The 13,397-nt window shown below is 34.6% G+C and overlaps 1 protein-coding gene and 1 long non-coding RNA gene across 3 annotated transcripts; both read left to right on the forward strand.

Annotated features, from left to right (window-relative positions):
• The first annotated feature begins 1,016 nt into the window (after positions 1-1,016).
• On the forward strand, positions 1,017-9,971 carry LOC147563490 (uncharacterized). The gene is made up of 6 exons (XR_015224253.1): positions 1,017-1,575; positions 5,950-6,143; positions 6,586-7,150; positions 7,265-7,996; positions 8,333-8,445; positions 8,545-9,971. It is a non-coding gene; the product is annotated as an uncharacterized LOC147563490 (long non-coding RNA).
• A 229-nt stretch (positions 9,972-10,200) lies between these two features.
• On the forward strand, positions 10,201-13,236 carry LOC147563491 (transmembrane protein, putative (Protein of unknown function, DUF599)). 2 transcript variants are annotated; one of them, XM_086638265.1, is made up of 3 exons: positions 10,201-10,632; positions 12,562-12,768; positions 12,866-13,055. In XM_086638265.1, the coding sequence occupies exons 1-3, from the start codon at positions 10,471-10,473 to the stop codon at positions 12,905-12,907; spliced, it is 411 nt and encodes a 136-aa protein (XP_086494391.1). In that variant the 5' UTR covers positions 10,201-10,470; the 3' UTR covers positions 12,908-13,055. The 2 variants fall into 2 exon arrangements, with proteins under 2 accessions (XP_086494391.1, XP_086494384.1); XM_086638258.1 differs by having other exon boundaries at positions 10,202-10,632; positions 12,562-13,236.
• Positions 13,237-13,397: the final 161 nt, after the last annotated feature.

Raw genomic sequence — 13,397 nt, forward strand, 5'->3', positions numbered from 1 at the left:
AAAATGTCTGGTAAATAAAATAATTTACCAGTACACGAAAAATTCAAAGTTTCAAAATTTTTTGAAATTTTCAAACGAAATTTCAAATTCCCGCCCAGCAATCCATCTCTTCCCGGTAAATAAAATAATTTCCCGTACACAAAAAAATTTCAATTTTCAAATTTTTTTGAAATTTTCAAACGAAATATTTTTTTTCGAAATTTTCAAATTTTCGAAATTTTCAAACGAAATTTCAAATTCCCGGGCAAATTTTCAAATTTTTTTGAAATTTTTAAATTCCCGGGCAAATTTTAAATTTTTTTTGAAAATTTTAAATTCCCGCCCAGCAAAAGTTTCTAGTACAGAAAAAAATTTCCAGTAAATAAAATAATTTCCTGGTCACAATTTTTTTTTTTCGAAGTTTTGAAATTTTCAAACGAAATTTCAAATTCCCGCCCAAATTTTCAAATTTTTTTACGAAATTTCAAATTCCCGCCCAGCAAAAATGTCTAGTACAGAAAAAAAATTTCAGTAAATAAAATAATTTCCCGAAAAAAATTTCGTTTCCCGGAAATTTTTCGGTGGCTGTTCCGTAATTTTGTGAACAGTACATATTCTGATGGACGGGTTGTCAGATTATTTTTCAGAAAAAAAATCGTTTCCCAAGAATTTTCGATGGCAATTTTGTAATTTTCGATGGCATGAACGGTAAATACTTTATTTTCTAAGGGCCCTTTACGTAATTTTGACCCCCAAACTGACACATTGGACCTCCCTTTCATTTTTAGGCAACTTTGGATGAAATTTTCATTTTGCCCCCCTTTTTGGACCAATGGCCCAAGCCCTCTATCTTTATCTTTGTAGTGACCATTCTAAAAAAAAAAAAAAAAAAAATATTTGTAGTGACCATTATAGTTAATATTAAAAACAAAAACAGAATATTGGGGGTTTGGAGGGATGCAACTCCGTTACCCCGACCCGAATAAAACGCGGGTTTGGTTTTCATTAATAAAGTCCGTGATTGCAAAATACTAATCAAGAATTGCTTCACCAAAAGCGCGCTCGCGCGCTAATGGGTCGATAGGTATTTATCTGCCAGACTTGCTTGCCAAGAAACCCCATGGAACGGTGGATATCGAGAAAAATAGATCAAGAGCGGAAACCCTAACTCCATTGAACGATGGATATCGAGAGAAAATAGATCAAGAACAACAATATTGTTCAAAAACCCTAACTCCATGGAACGATGGATATCGAGAGAAAATAGATCAAGAACGACAATCTTGTTCAGGAAACCTAACTTCATGGAAAGATGGATATCGCGAGAAAATAGATCAAGAACGAAAATCTTGTTCAGAAAGGCGTCGGTGATAATGAATGTTTATGGTTATTCTATCTCCTTAGCTCCCGATCTAGAACGGCGCTCCTTCTTATGCTTATTTTCGCTCTTTCCTGTTCAAAGAAAGACAATCTTGTTCATAAAGAAGTCGGTTATGTCGATTAAATCTTGGCACCTAGAAACCCTATTTTCTCTTCGGTTCAAAGAGAAGATGATTGATCAATGTTATTCACCTCATCAATATCTTTTATTTCTCTGTAAGTGTATCTCTGCGACAATTTGTACTGTTATCTAGGGGTAATCACTAGCTGCTTTTTTTCTTTTAATCAATCTTGAAATAGCCCATTAGAGAGCATAATGCATCAGGTTTTAGGGTTTTTTTGGTAAACTGGATTCTGACCATTGAAGATTGTTCTAAACTTATAAACAACATATAATGAGGGTTAGTAAGAATTATATCTGAGAGTAGTACTCTTGGAAATGGGGGATTCAGGAAAGCTTAAGATTGGCAGTAAGCTATATTCAGAACAACAATTGGGAACACTTATATAAGCTTTTTCTGTGATGTCCAAAGTCTATAACGATTAAAAACCCTATACTTATGACCATCACAAGTAATGCTTAATTGCGTGGATGCATCAAAATGTGCTTTATTTGATGTTTCAGTGGGCACTATCTCTCGTACAGTTTCATGTTGGTTATCGGTCATTCGATCTCACTTTTGTGGTTATAGTTTTGATACGATAAATGTTTTTATTTATTTTATAATATTATTTATTTTATATTTTACTTCAATTGTATTTTACAAGTTTTAAAGTTTGCTCTCCTCCTGTGCCATAGTACGCCAAGATACATAGGTGTTTTCGAGAATATAATTCGCAGGATTAAATTTCACAATTGACTCTGTTATGCGCTAAGGAAAGATTAAGTTTGGCAATAGACTCTTCTGATTGCACTCTATTATCTTGGTGGTTACTGCTGTGTGCATAGGCTCTTTAATCTTTATGCTTTCTAATGTATTTTATTTTCTAATAATAATATTTGCTAGTGTACAAGTTTTGTAAGTATCTTCATACATCAAGGTGCGGAACCAAGAGATGTGGGGCTATTTCGAGATAAAGGTTGGAATCGATTTAATGACAAATACCGGTTGGGACTTTGTTTACTCTTGGGTTTCTGCATATGATGTGTGTAGATGCTTTCTCTATTTTGTTATTCTATATATAGTAATAATCTTTACTACTTTATAAGAGTCATTAGTATCTTCATACATTGTGGTATGGCACTGAGAGATGTGGGGACTATTTCGAGATGAAGGATGTAATCGATTTAATTACAGACAATGGTTGGGAGTTGGTTTACTCTTGTGCTTTTACATATGATGTGTACATATGCTTATTTTGTTATCCTTGTTTTAGTTTTTAATAATATGATATAATTATATGCTAGTATATTAATTTTAAGTATCTCCATGCATCATGGTATGGAACCAAGAGATGTTGGGACTAATTCAAGATAAAAGGTTGGAACCGATTTAACTCAAATACTGACTCGGAGTTGACTAACTCTTGTGTTTATACATATGATGTGTGGAGATATTTTTTTCTATATTTAGTCATAATCTTTCCTACTATATTAGTGTTTAAGCATTTTCATACAATTGTGGTATGACACCAAGAGATGGGGGAGATATCTTGAGATAAAGGTTGGGATTGATTTTATCACATATACTGGTTGGCAGTTGGTTTACTCTGGTGATCTTATACATGATGTGTGGAAATGCTTATTCTATTTTTGTTGTGTTAGTTGTGAACAATATTATAAAAATTATGTTCTAGTATATTTGTTTTAAGTATCTTCATGCATCATGGTATGGAACCAAGAGATGTAGGGACTATTTCGAGATAAAGGTTGGAACTGGTTTAAGTACAAAAACAGACTGTGAGTTGGCTAACTCTTGCGTTTATACATATGATGTGTAGAGATACTTATTCTATATTTAGTCATAATCTTTCCTACTACATTAGTGTTTAAGCATTTTCATACATTGTGGTATGGCACCAAGAGATGGGGGAGATATCTTGAGATAATGGTTGGGATTGATATTATCACATACACTGGTTTGCAGTTGGTTTACTCTGGTGCTCATATACATGATGTGTGGAGATGCTTATTCTATTTTTGTTGTGTTAGTTGTTAACAATATTATAAAAATCATATTCTAGTATATTAGTTTTAAGCATCTTCATGCATCATGGTATGAAACCAAGAGATGTGGGGACTATTTCGAGATAAACGTTGGAACTGATTTAAGTACAAAAACTGGCTGGGAGTTGGCTGACTCTTGTGTTTATACGTATGATGTGTGGAGATGCTTATTCTATTTTTGTTTTCTAATATTTAGTAATGATCTTTACTACTACATTAGTGTTTAAGCATCTTCATACAATGTGGTATGGCACCAAGAGATGTAGGAGATATCTAGCGATAAAAGTTAGGATCGATTGGATCACAAATAGTGGTTGGCAGGTTGGGATCAGTTTTGTTCTATTTTTGTTTTTCTATATTTAGTAATAATCTTTACTACTATATTACTGTTTAAGCATCTTCATACATTGTGGTATGGCACCAAGAGATGTAGGAGATATCTTGCGATAAAGGTTGGGATAGATTTTCTCAAAAACAGTGGTTGGCAGTTAGTTTACTCTGGTGCTTTTATATATGATGTGTGGGGATGCTTGTTCTATTGTGTTATTTTAGCTTTTAATAATTATAAATACCAGTTTATTAGTTTCATAAGTATCTTCATGTGTCATGGTATGTAACCAAGAGATGTGGGACTATCTTGAGATAAAGGTTGGAATCGATCTAATTACAAATATTGGTTGAGAGTTGGTAACTCTTGTGTTTATGCTTATTCTATTTTTGTTGATCTATAGTTAGTAATAATCTTTACTACTTTGTAATTGTATAAGTATCTTGTGATATGGCACCAAGAGATGTGGGGACTATTTCAGGATAACAGTTGGAGTCGGTTTGATTACAAATAGTTGTTGGGAGTTGGTACTCTTATGCTTATACATATGATGTGGGGAGATGCTTATTCTATTTTTATCAATAATATTTAATAATGTAAAAGTTTTGTTACTATTTTCATACATCGTGGCATCGCACCAAAAGCTGTGGGGGTTATTTCGAGATAAAAATTGGAATTAATTTAGTTACAAATACAGACTGGGAATGGCTTACTTGTGTGATTATACGTATGGTGGTTGGAGATTCTTAATCTATTTTTTACCAATAATATTTACTAATTTATAAATTTTGTGAGTCTTTTCATACATTGTTGTATGGCACCAAGAGATTTGGGGACTATTTCGAGATAAAGTTTGAAATCGATTTAATTACAAAAAACAGGCTGACAATTGGTTAACTCTTGTGCTTTTACATACGATGTGTAGAGATGCTTATTCTAGTTTTTACCAATAATATTAACCAATTTATAAGTTTTGTGAGTATTTTCATACCTAGTGGTATGGGTATATGGCACCAAGAGATGTCTGGGTTATTTCGAGATAACGGTCGGAACCGATTCAATTATGAACACAGGCTGGGAATTGGTTTCCTATTGTGCCGATGCATATCACATGAGGTGGGAAGATACTCTTTATATGTTATTGTAATTTTTAGTAATAATCTTTATGATATTAAAGGTCTGTAAGTATCTACACACATTGTGGTATGGGGAAGAGAAATGTGGGGGCTATTGCGAAATAAATGCTGGGAACAATGTAATTACAATACTGGTTGGGATTTGGTACGTTTCCCTTTATCTTTGACTTTAATTACACTCGAGATTCTGACATCACATCTTTCTACCAACGATTGTGGGTTTTTGTCAGATTAAGCTTGACGTTAGTTCATTCTTGACAATTTTCAGCTATTTGTTTAACAGTTTAAGTTTATTTATTTATGCCCGTCATGTCAGAGATAGCTGTTTTTTGAGTAAATGTGGGTTCATTCGAGATTCGGTTGGTACAGGCGACAAATTGAAGTACGAATAATAACTAGAGCTGGTTTATGATTGTGGTTATACCCCTTCGCCTTTGATGTATGGAGATGCTTAGTTTATGTTTGATCTTCTTTCCTATGATGTTCATAACATTTTAAACATTTAGTGTCGATGTCGTCATACATCGTTTTACGGTTTCGTTGCAAACTGATAAAAGGCCAAACATGGCCAATAACTTATACATCAGCAACATTGAGTATGAATTAAATGCTTGTTCACGAAACTAACAAGTCCTATCACTCTATTCATGATGCAATTTGTTGTGCAAGCTTTTATTCCTAGTTGCCTACCAAACTGTGTTCAGAACTTAACTGTATTTGGTGAAGCATTATATTTTCAGTTAGAACCTTTAGCTAATCGGCAGTTGAAGTGGAAATGTCAGCAAATTTGGTGAAGCATTAATCAAACTATTCATAGTTTTGATTATCTTATGTGTTTCAGGCTTTGAATTGCCTCTTGTGAAGCCATATGTGGTTGTCGTCCAAAATACCAATGCCTTCTCGTTTCTCCTAGTGGAGTCTGTTTTATTGTTGAGACATGATAATTTCTGATGGAGCAGGTTGATAAACATGAGCATCTTAAAACGAGGAGGGTAGTTGCTTCTACCTAAAAAAGCTGGTAAGTGGAAGCAATCCATTGCTTTGTCGAAAAAGGATAGTCCTTTCAAAGATGCCATGTGACGACTTCTGATCAGTCTGGTCATGATCGTGAATTTTCAGAGGAGTTGCTTGTTTGTATAAGAACAGCTTGCTGGTAATGCTCTTGAAGCTGATATTTATGTTCTTCCCTGATAAGTTATATGACATCTTGTTTGATGCTCATTCGAGGTCAAAAGGAGTGTTTTACTTCATGCCTGTGTGTTTGTTTTGATTCCGTGAATCCTCTTTGTTTGTTATGGTTGCTGACATTCACATAGTTGTAGGAGGCTTGTGCTTAGATCTCAGAGTCTCACATATTTTATGAATCACTTCCCTGAGTATACATGGTAGTTTATTTTATACGTAACAGAAGTATGGTGGTGTCTTTCTCTTATTATCTGAATATGATTCGCCTGAATCTGATGAATCTTGTCTGAGTTTGACATGTTAACAGGAGTGCCCGAGTCATTTGTACTTATTTGATTAATTCATAAATATAATTTATTGCTATTACGATGTTCTCGCTCTTCATTTTGACCAAGCGTTCTTGAGTTCAGGCTGGCTGCTGGCCAATTGCCTCTTGTGAAATCATACATTGTTGGAGCAATGTCTACGATTGAGGCTTTGAATGACATCCATGACAGGAAGACGACAACCAAAGGCTGCGTTGATGAATTAATCGAGACGCAAGAAACTACAGAGTTATGACTTCTCGTTTCTCGTAGTTGAGTTTGGTTTTTGGTTGAGACCCGATAATATCTGTTTGAGCAGGTTGAGAAGTAAGAGCTTCTTAAAATGAGGAGGATACCTTATTACCTTATATTTATAAAACAGCTGGTCGGTGAAAGCCAGTTCATTGCTTTGGCAAAAGCTGCCATGAGGACGTGTTACCCATCCCGTGATCGGGGACTTTCAAAGTTGCTTCTTTATTTGATTTAGCAGGTAAACCTCTGAAAGGTAGGTTACGAAACAAAAGATGTCGGAAACTCTGCATGACTTATCACAAAACAAAAAAGATGGAAAGGATTTGACTAAGCTCAGTATGCCGGTTCTAAGAGATTGGAGCATTTAATACCCATCTCAGTTGTATCAACTATTGTTTATCCAAAGATTTGGTCGCAGGTATAGTAACTTAACCTTTTCCTTGAAGTTCCGGGCTCAAGTTTACTCAACATATTTCATTTTGTCTGGACAAGAGAAGATTTCTAACCAATTGATATCTTGTCAATGAATTAGGTAGTTGATTCATATTGGTTTTTCTAAGGAACAAGATAATTACTGTTCGGCAACACCAGTAACTATATATAATTATGTGGTATTCGGAACTCTTACTCCAATGTAAAGTGATGAAACATGAATCATTTGGGTCAACGAGACCTGTATCAATGAGCTGATTGAAGCCTCATGTTCACACACAAAGATTAGGTCTTTCCCAAATCCCACACATCTCACATGTGGGGGTTACTAAGAAAAGTTCCTTCTAAATTTTAATTAGAATCAATGTTTGGTTTGTATATTTCAAGTTGCCTGGTCCGAGTATTTTGGAGGCGCGATAGCCGATAGCCCCGTTTTGCCTGAAAGTGCATGTGAAATACTCACGTCACCGCACCTTGATAACTAAATGGAGGCGGAACTACAGTGTGATAGTTGATCACTTTTAGTATTTCAAGGGCAAACCTTTTTCCTACACGGAATCCACTACCACTCATTTGAACCTAATGAGACAATAGGTAGAAAAGGAGAAAAAGTGAACCTACTTGCAATTGTTTCAACCAATAGAAGACTTGCCTGCTTGTCTCATCGCTCGACTAGATTTCACCAATAAGGATCAACCCAAAAGAGGACAAATGGACGATGAAGATATCGTGAAAGAAACACCAACTGCCGAAGATATTTATTTCAAAAAAAATTGTGGAAGGCGTAGAATTTTCAACTCCAGTAAAAGACTTGCAATCGAACTCATCTGATGTAAGATAGCTTCCATATGTCTATTTTCACAAACTTTGTGCTTCCAAAACATTTCTGACCCAATATAACCACATATCATCATTGTTTAAAAGGTTATTGTCATTTATTCGTATGAACCGCAACAATCAAATAGGCCTAAAAGTACAAATTAATGGCATGAACACCTGAGCCGCCACAATGAGTGGCATGTTTCTAGTTGGTCCGTTGTTGTATCTGAACAACCATTGAATTATTAGAACTGTAGTTTCGGTGTCTAGATCCATAAAGACAAATACAATTGGTTAATATACGTGTAGGCTACTAATTTGTTTTCTTTTGTCATTGCTACTGCTGCAGAGGTGCCTGAGAATCAAGTTGAAGAGTATTCAGTTGAGAATAAAAGTGTGGAAGAAAATGATGGTCTCTCTGTCGTTGGGAATGACTTGACAATAGGGTTTGGAACAAATATGGTACGAGTACATAGTCCTCTTGCTTTTTATTTTGGTTTTCTAGTTGTAGCCTTGTAGGAGTGCCTTACTGTTGGTTAAAGTGGGAATTTGAATCAAAAGAAGCAGTTTATCAATGGTGCCGAGAGGTGGGAAAAAAGAACAACACTGGAAGAAAGAAGACCGCGAGCGCCCAATTATCAAAATAAAAAGGAAAAGGTTGGCTGGCACAAAAAAATGCGGATGTCCTTTTAGATTGAGAAGTAAATCTATAGCAGTTGACAAATGGACTCTTTCAGTGGAATGCGGGACTCATAATCATGTTCTTCCTCAGAAGCTTATAGATGCATGGTAGGTTGAAAAAAGAGGAAGAGGAATTAGTACTGACTCTAAGCAGTAGTGGTTTACGTCCTCGACGAGTACTTGAGATAATAATGCAAAACAACAAAGAAAGTCATTCTACAATACAAAACATATATAATGCTATTGCTAGATCAAAGCTGAGACTGTATCAGGTAGAAGAAAGTCCAGTTGGTGAAGTTTTTGATGGAACGCCGCTATGAGGGATCTAGAGTCTGATGAGGTAACAGATATATTCTGGACACATCCTGAGGCTTCAATTCTTGCACAATCTTTTCGATCACTACTAATCATAGATTGAGCCTACAAGAATAATCAGTAAAGATGCCTTTCTTTTATGGGATTGGTATGACTTCTACAAATAGATATTTCACAGTTGCATTTGCATTTTTAGAGATAGAGACAGAAGAACGCTACACTTGGGCACTAACACACTCGAAGACAATCTATGGTCTCAATCAACTTCCTTCAGTATTTCTCATAGATAAAGAGATTGAACTGGTAAACAGGATCAATCTATTGTTTCCAAAAGCTACCAAAATTTTTTGGCCCCAGCAAAGTGAGAACAACATACATGAAAACTGTAGGAAGTCAAGTTTGACAATGAGGAAATGTGGCAAAAGTTTTTTTCTGACTGGAGATATATTCAGCAAGGAGATTGAATACAGTAATGCTCTTACTAAATTTCTTTCCAGGTGGGCTGGTACTCATGGGGGTTTTGTCTATGCACGGAAGATAAAGCATTATGGGAATATTAGTACGAAGAATGACGAGTATGCTAAGCTGAAGGAATGGTTGGGTGTTTCACATCGTAAGCTTGTATTTTCTTGGGAAGAGATGCACAAGACATTTCAAGATGAACAAATTGAGATCAAAGCCACTTTCAAGAAGAGCTGGACTTCTGATTAAGAATGATCACCAAATTGCACCGTTTATGGAGCTACACCACCATGTTTCCCATGAGGCAATGGACTATATAATGGGGGAGATGGTAGGTGAGATAGAAAGTTAGTTATTCTAATATGTAAGTTACATAATGATGTGCTACAAAAGGAGACTACAAAAGTAGACCTATGTCAGACCTAACTAGGAATTGATTGTCCATGAAGAGTGAAAAAAATCCATCAAGAGAGTCTTGAATTAACTCGAAAATAGCGACAACTGATTTTATGCCAGGCTTTGATTTATAACCTTTTTCTAACATATCAAATATAAATATTTGGTTTTTATAATGAATCTCAATGACTTGGATCTACGGGTTAGTAAGTAAATGTTTACGGGTGAAAGAAACAAGTAAGTTAAAGGTCTTTCAATAAATTAGAGTTTTCTCAACAAAAATAAAATAAAAATAAATTAGAGTCATATGTGAAAGACCAAACTATTAAAATTGTCACATACGAGGGACCTAGTCCTCCTAGATCCATCAGAAATCAGGGCCCATTCGTCTCCTTTATAGTATTAGTGGGTCGTCTCTTCTTTGTTAACTATCTTCATACAAGCAAGCATCTTCGCTCCACCTCCTACAGTAGTCCTATATTGTTAGGGACCGAGATATATATAGAGAAGTAAAGTTTTTCAGCTGCAGCGACGGTGCGGTGGTGGTTCCGTGGCTTAGGGTGGTGGTGCCAGGTGGTGCTGGTTATTTAAAAAAAAGGGAGTTAAGTGGTGGTGGTGGTGGTACTTGCAGAAATGGAACAGAGTAATCTTGATTACATTCTAGTCCCATTAGGGTTATTGATGATGATGATCTATCATGCTTGGCTTTTCTTCACTATTCTTCACTCCCCAGATCGAACCGTCATTGGTATTAACGCTCTTAGTAGGAAACGATGGGTAATCGCCATGAGAACTGTAAGTTCTATCTCTTGTTTTTTAATTTAATTTCACATCAAATAACTAAACCTATTGCCTAAATCATTCTAACATTTTTCACACAATATCACTCTTGTTTTATGAAATTTATACTTGAGTATTTGTGAATCTTGATTTGGGTTGTATTATTATCCCCCAAATAACTTTACTAATCATACAAATTAAAGATTGATTAAGATCATCTTATTTACCCCTAACATCAAGATTATGGTCCTTACTCTAATTATTCTCATTATTGGTTTTTCTGATAGAATTTATTTCCTATAATCATTTCATGATAATAATGCCATATCTAACTTTAAAAAAATTATTACTTTAAGGTTAGGTTTAGCTCTGCTTGTATATATAAATTACACTACTTTGAAATATTAAATTTGCACTAACACATGATTTTTAGTGGGGTTAAAGTATTAGAATGTAATGATTTCTTTATTCGAAAATATCGAACCACACAGACATTTGTGAAGAAGACCATTTGCGCGTCCAAAAGTTTAGGGTCTGATGCTATATTTTAAATTAAATCGGTGTTACTTCGAAGCACAATATTTACTTAATAGAGTTGTTAGAGAAACATAATTAGTTTAGAGAAATAGTTGGTCGAAAGGTGGCTTTTATACATGTCACTAGAAAAGCTATACAAGTACTATTACCCGTAAATGTTTATTTGACTTGTGAAACGCGGAAAGGAAATAAAATCAATCTCACAACTTGTTATTAGAATTGAATATCATAGTCTAGCAAATGCACAACTTGTCACGGAATACTTTATGTCAATTCTTCGCCATAACTAAAACACTTAACTAAACAATTCTGATTAATTGGTGTTAGATGGTAGGATTTTGATTTGACCCAAATAAGATAACAACATAACTTGGCGTATGAAATCAAATTCTTAAATACAAAATCTTACTCCACATGAGAGTTGTTTTGTCTTATACATTTTAGATATTCCTTTGAACCTCACATTTCTTTTTTGCATCTCCATTATTGATAGCTACCCTAATGTTTTTAAATGTTAAACTAACTACTTTGACCCAGAGCAATTTGCATGATTGACTATTGTCATGGAACTTGATTTATGTTTAAAATGATATATGTTTCTTGTACATTAGAGACAAATTGCAGGTTGTCTGATTAGACTTCGGGATCTATAGGTAATGAATCTTGATGTAGACCTACCACCGGGCCTAACTTGTGGGGATATAGATCCAGCACATAGTGTGGGTGACATAAGATATGCATCTTCGGATCCTTTACCCATTTCTAGAAGATTGGCTTTAGAATTTTTTTAGAGTTTTATTGTATTAAAAACAAATGACGATAGTAAGTTATATAATGAAAATTAAAGCGCAAGTTTCTTAATCATTCATTAAAGGCGAAGAAGTCAAAGAAGGAATCAATGGTTAAAGAAGGAATCATAATTGTTGACTATCATTTAAAATGAAGGTGATTACACATGAACTAGCGAATAACTTGCTTAAAGAAATCATACCATGAGTGAGGCATTGCTAATGGCCTACTGATATGATATTATCTTTGGCTTACAACTTGTCGATTTTGTGAGTCGTTCACATGGACATGTGAAAGCTTCATAATGAAGTAAATAAAATCTATGACCTCTCTCCGTGTTACCAAGTTATTGAGTGGGATGTCCGTAAAACCTTAATAGATATTATCAATTCAATAAACTATCAAATTATAAATGTTAGGTTTTATCACTTCAGTAGATTATCAGGTTATGAATGTCAAGTCTAAATATGATTAGGTTACGAAACAACGGTGAAGAAAGAAATCTCTAGACTATTCGTCTGTTTTTTCGATATCTTGACTCTTAGTCTTGCTGATTTGGTTACAGTCTTACAGATACCTTTAATATGATTTTTATCATAACCTTGACTTTTTTTACAGGAACCTATTAAAAATGGTGTTTTATCTGTTCAAACATTGCGAAACAACATCATGGCATCGACATTACTAGCTACAACAGCTATAACTATGAGTTCAATTATTGGAGTTTTTGTTAGTAGCCAAACAAACTCATCAACTTCCGTATCTAACTTGATTTATGGCAATAAAAGTCACCATGCTTTCTCGATCAAGTATTTTGCAATCTTGGTATGCTTCCTTTTCGCTTTTCTTTGTAATGTACAATCTATCAGATACTATACCCATGTTAGCTTCTTGATAGCACTACCATCGAACAAACTGCTAGGTGTTCATGAATCTTCGATTACTTATATTACGAGGAGTTTGAATAGAGGAAGCTATTCTTGGTCAATTGGATTAAGAGCATTTTACGTATCATTTCCTCTTTTCCTTTGGATATTTGGGCCTATACCGATGTTTGTTTGTTGTTGCATTTTGTGTGGAGTATTGTATTACTTGGATACAACTAGTAATATCACTAGGGATCTTCATGAAACCTCTATGAAGCTTGAGGGTGATATTGATGATAATGTTGGTGAACCTCTTCAAGTTGTTTAGAAACTCAATTTTCATCTCTCATTTGTATATTACTTGTATGATTTTGTACTTAATGACCTACATTATGATAAAATAAATTGATTGAGTTAATCTTGTAAATTTTAGTTTTGCATTTTTTGGGTGATATTGGCTACATAATTATGACATAAGTATGTAATATGTTGGACCTATCCGCCTATTGCAAATGGTTTTGAGCTTAATATCCATAAAATTAAGGGAAGTTTTGTAGGGACCTCTCATTCTTGTTAGAAGGGCCCCTC

The sequence above is a fragment of the Eschscholzia californica genome, unplaced genomic scaffold, assembly GCF_041429995.1.
Source record: "Eschscholzia californica isolate CP2 unplaced genomic scaffold, dmEscCali1.0.p SCAF_1, whole genome shotgun sequence".
In the NCBI taxonomy this organism is placed as follows: Eukaryota; Viridiplantae; Streptophyta; class Magnoliopsida; order Ranunculales; family Papaveraceae; genus Eschscholzia; species Eschscholzia californica.

Excerpts from the sequence above, each read along its gene's own strand:
- LOC147563491 (XM_086638258.1), top strand. The coding sequence starts at position 10,471 with ATGGAACAGAGTAATCTTGATTACATTCTAGTCCCATTAGGGTTATTG. Across the intron at positions 10,633-12,561 it reads GGGTAATCGCCATGAGAACT|GAACCTATTAAAAATGGTGT; the intron begins GTAAGTTCTATC and ends CTTTTTTTACAG.